This window comes from Austrofundulus limnaeus, unplaced genomic scaffold (genome assembly GCF_001266775.1).
Source record: "Austrofundulus limnaeus strain Quisiro unplaced genomic scaffold, Austrofundulus_limnaeus-1.0 Scaffold2, whole genome shotgun sequence".
Taxonomy (NCBI): Eukaryota; Metazoa; Chordata; class Actinopteri; order Cyprinodontiformes; family Rivulidae; genus Austrofundulus; species Austrofundulus limnaeus.
Window position 1 is genome coordinate 6836097 of NW_013952404.1, and position 4175 is coordinate 6840271.

Below are 4175 nucleotides of genomic sequence, written 5' to 3' on the forward strand. Positions count from 1 at the left end.
GTTGTTGTTGTTGTTGTTGTTGTTGTTGTTGTTGTTGTTTTCAGCCTATGGACATGGAGAAAATTCAATGTATGCTCAGGCAGCAAAGGCTCATGGGACTTTTCATAATTTAAAGTTTGAGTATACAGTATGTGGTCTAATAAGGTGTGCAAATCTATATATGGGCTTAAATCTAATCTAAATGTCTCTTGTAATTACTTGCATTTTAAATTTAATCTTAACATAATTACAATCTAGTAACCAGGACAAATGTTGGTGGGCCAAATCAAATGGTTCAGCGGGCCAATTTCGGCCCACGGGCCCCACTTTAGTCACCTCTGCTTTAAACCCTAGTGAAAAGGCCAACAGCGTGTTGAGGTAAATAAAGTACTTAAAATAAATTACTAAGTAAAAGTAAAAATACATTAACAGAAAATCACTTCCATAAAAATAATTTCACTGATAAGARAAGTAACTGCTCACAATAACCAGAAAAGTAAAAGTACTTTTACACACAAACTAAGAAATTTACTTAACCAAACTGGCTCCACTAAACCAAGTTGAGTAAATATGAATAGGAGTAAATTTCTCAGTTTACACATTGATTAAATTAAAGCAATTTAGTGGAACCAGTTTACATAATTTGGTAAATAAAGCAACACCTCATTTTTAGAGTGCATAAACAACTCATTTCGTAATGAGTTCTGGTCATATTTGAACTTGTAACCAGGTGTCAAATAAGTAAATGTATCATTTTTATGTTTTCATTGTATCAAAGTAAAGTAAAAAGTTACAATTAAATAAAAAGTACTTGGTAAAATTACAAATCTTCAACAGAATTACTCAAGTACTGTAACAAAGTGAATGTACTTAGTTACTACAACCTCTGATTTTAAGTATATTTAAAAGTGCAACTGATCCTCATAAGGCAGGTGATCCGTATGACATATTGTTTGCTTTTGTGTTTATAGAAATCTAGAAGTCAACATGCCAAAATTCAAGATGGAACAAAGCTACTCCCTGCACAATCTTCTCCCAGATATGGGCATGACCAGCCTCTTCAGTAGTTCAGCCAACCTGACAGGGCTGAGTAAGGACAGGGGTCTGACAGTGTCAGAGGTGGGTTTTCTCTTTCATCCATGTTGTTGCATTTATGCATATAATAACTGAAGCCTTTTACCTCTGCTGTATTCCCAGGTGCTGCACAAAGCTGTGATTGATGTTGATGAGACGGGAACGACTGCGGCAGCTGCWACAACAATCGGCATCATTCCTTATTCCCTGCCCAGGATGTTCATCATCAACAGACCGTTCTTCTTCTTCATTTACCACGAGGACACAAACTCCCTGCTGTTCATGGGCAGAGTGATTGACCCCACCAAGAGCTAATCACTTCCACTCTCTGTATACTGTTTATCCAAGATTGTGAGATTTGTTTTCTTTAACTCTCAGATTATTTTTGTTTGTTTTAATCAGTTTTGTAAAACCTGCTCACAAATGACCGATAATTAAAAAAAATCCTAAATATGAATCTGTATTATTTGTTTGGATGTGTAATTCCAGTGGTGGGCACAGTTTCCCTAAAGCACTAAAGCACTAATAGGAGAACTAATTTCCTGATTAGTGCTTTTGAGCTTTTGCTAAATTTAAAATTTATTAGTGGATTAGCACTTGCTAAATTTATAGGCTAAATTTAGAAGCACTATGAGGTCTATAAATGTTGTTGATCAACATTATTGTTAACAGCTGAGGGTGAAAGCTGTCACACATTTTGTTCATATGTGTCTCTTATCCACCAGGTGACAATATATTGACAATAAATGAACTCAAATCCAGCTGTGGAATGTCAATGATAAGTCTTGAGAGAGCAACATGTGACTCATGTTGTCTGTTGAAGAATGTTCATGGGTTGACTGGGTTATTTTAGTGCTTTAGAGTTAGCTTTTGCTAAAAAAAAATTTCAGTGCGTTAGTGCTTTAGAATTAGGGGACTTAAATATTTGAGTTAGTGTTTTAGAATTAGGGGACTTAAATATTTGAGTTAGTGTTTTAGAATTAGGGGACTAAAATATTTGAGTTAATGTTTTAGAATTAGGGGACTTAAATATTTGAGTTAGTGTTTTAGAATTAGGGGACTTAAATATTTGAGTTAGTGTTTTAGGGCTAGTGGAACTAATTTTTAGACTAGTGCTGCCCACCACTGTGTAATTCTATTCTAAAACAATGTAAAGGTAGTAGCGTATAGTTAGTGCAACAGAATGATTTTACGTGCCATGATATTTTGGGGGACAATAAAATACTGATAAATATACTGAGATTTTTTTAAAATGTTTTAAAGAAAAGTAACATGGATAGAAAAATACAAAAATATTAATATCTTCTACTTAACAAAGAAACAGTCATTTTTACACAGTTAAAATAACTTAATTGTAAATAAACTGGCAGCCCGTGTCAGGGCCCCATGTCCCTTCGAGGGCTCCGTAGTTGTTGGTCCAGTTGAGCATTAAAGTTTTTTCAAAACCCACGTGACGTGAGATAACTGTCATGGCGGCGTCCTCGTGTCGTGCGTGGTTCTTGTCAAAACTAATTTTACTATAAGTGTTCACGTAACTGCATCGAGTTCAGGTATTTTTTTTTGTTTTTTATTTAATAATATATAAAGTAAATCATCTTGAATTATTTGAGAACAACTTGTATTAGCGTGTCGCGTGCTGTGAAGTTCACATCAAACCGTGTAGCTGCACGTTTTACTTTAGCGGTAGAAGAAACTTGTATGTGTGCCAGTTTATAGTGAAATGTCGACAAAGAAGATGAAGCCGAAAAACAAGCGTAGCTTCTCTGGGGTGAAGAAGAGGCCAGTCAAACGGAGCATTGATATGAGAGGAAAGTGGAAAGCTGTTGAACTCGACCCATGTCTTTTCTCAGAAGAAGGCCTTGAGGGCCTGGTGTGTTTCGAAGAGCTGACAGATTACCGTTTGGTCGACAGCGAGAAGGCTGCAGCGAAAGATCAGAAAAAGTCAAAGGCGAAGAAGAGAAAAGTCGAGGAGCCAGGAGAGGCTGGGGAGAATCAAGATGCTGAAGGTACAACTGAACCAGCCAAGAAAAAARTTAAGAAATCGAGGAAGAATAAAAAGACTGTTTCAGATAATAAAAAAGACGTGACACATGAGGATAAAACTGCCAGTGAGGAGGAAGAGAAAACTGAGGCGTCAAAGGAAACGTCAGATGTGCCTGAAGACACACAACCTAGTAAAACATCCAAAAAAGACAAAAAGAATAAAAACAAATCCAAGCAGCAGACGGACACAGAGAAACACTCAGACTTAAACATTTCAAAAGAACTCAGTCAAGAGAAACGGACAAAACCTTCAAAACAGCGAATAAATAACTGGACACACGCAGCACTTTCTGCTTCTCATGACACGAGTTGTGATGTGAGTACATGGAAGGACTTGTTTGTGCCCTCCCCTGTGCTCAAGGCCCTCAGCAGTCTTGGATTCAGTTCACCTACACCAATCCAAGCCCTGGTTTTGCCTCCAGCTATCAGGGATGGATTGAATATTCTGGGAGCAGCAGAGACTGGTAAGATACAACACCTTTTTTCTTATTTAACTTACCAAGAACATTCACTAAGGAYGATTTACTGATGTGTAATTGCAGGAAGTGGTAAGACTTTGGCTTTTGGGATTCCCATGATCCACAGCATCCTGGAGTGGAAGAACAGCACGGAGAAAACTGCCGACGATGACGCCGAACCGGCTGCCGTGGTGGAGAGTTTGTATTTACCATCTGTGGACAGGCCCGCAGAAACAGAGGACCAGGATATGGAGGATTCAGAGGAGGAGGATCAAGAAGATGTCGATCGGACTCCAGATGACACCGAGGATGAAGATCACGATGAGCAGCTTGGTTGTGTTAAACTAACTGAAAATGTCAAGTTTGACCTTCAAGAGAAGCTTTCTGATGGCGGGAGTCAACCTCTCCTTGGGCTGGTTCTCACCCCGACCCGGGAGCTGGCTGTTCAGGTCAAACACCACATTGATGCCGCCACTAAATTTACAGGTAAGTCACAAAAAAATAGTCTTAGCAGTAGTGTTGTACCAAACGATTATTTTCTAATCGATTAATCTAACAATTATTTTTTCGATTAATCGATTATTCTAACAACAAATCTATAAGTTATTCTGATGTGAGTGC

General features: G+C 38.0%; 2 protein-coding genes across 3 annotated transcripts in view; both read left to right on the plus strand.

The window, feature by feature from the left end:
- serpina10b (serpin peptidase inhibitor, clade A (alpha-1 antiproteinase, antitrypsin), member 10b) overlaps positions 1-1510 on the plus strand; it is a gene marked incomplete at its 5' end in the record, with an annotated part of 3372 nt that extends 1862 nt beyond the window's left edge. The window contains 2 exon segments of the mRNA XM_014013468.1: positions 951-1098; positions 1177-1510. Coding sequence (XP_013868922.1) covers positions 951-1098; positions 1177-1368 — 340 coding nt within the window. The 3' untranslated portion in view covers positions 1369-1510.
- Positions 1511-2492: 982 nt separating this feature from the next.
- ddx24 (DEAD (Asp-Glu-Ala-Asp) box helicase 24) overlaps positions 2493-4175 on the plus strand; it is an 8899-nt gene continuing 7216 nt past the window's right edge. The window contains exons 1-2 of one of the 2 annotated variants that reach the window (XM_014013504.1): positions 2493-3560; positions 3639-4040. In XM_014013504.1, the coding sequence (XP_013868958.1) occupies positions 2774-3560; positions 3639-4040 (1189 nt within the window). In that variant the 5' untranslated portion in view covers positions 2493-2773. The remainder of the gene's footprint in view (positions 3561-3638; positions 4041-4175) is intronic. The other variant, XM_014013510.1, reaches the window with a different exon arrangement.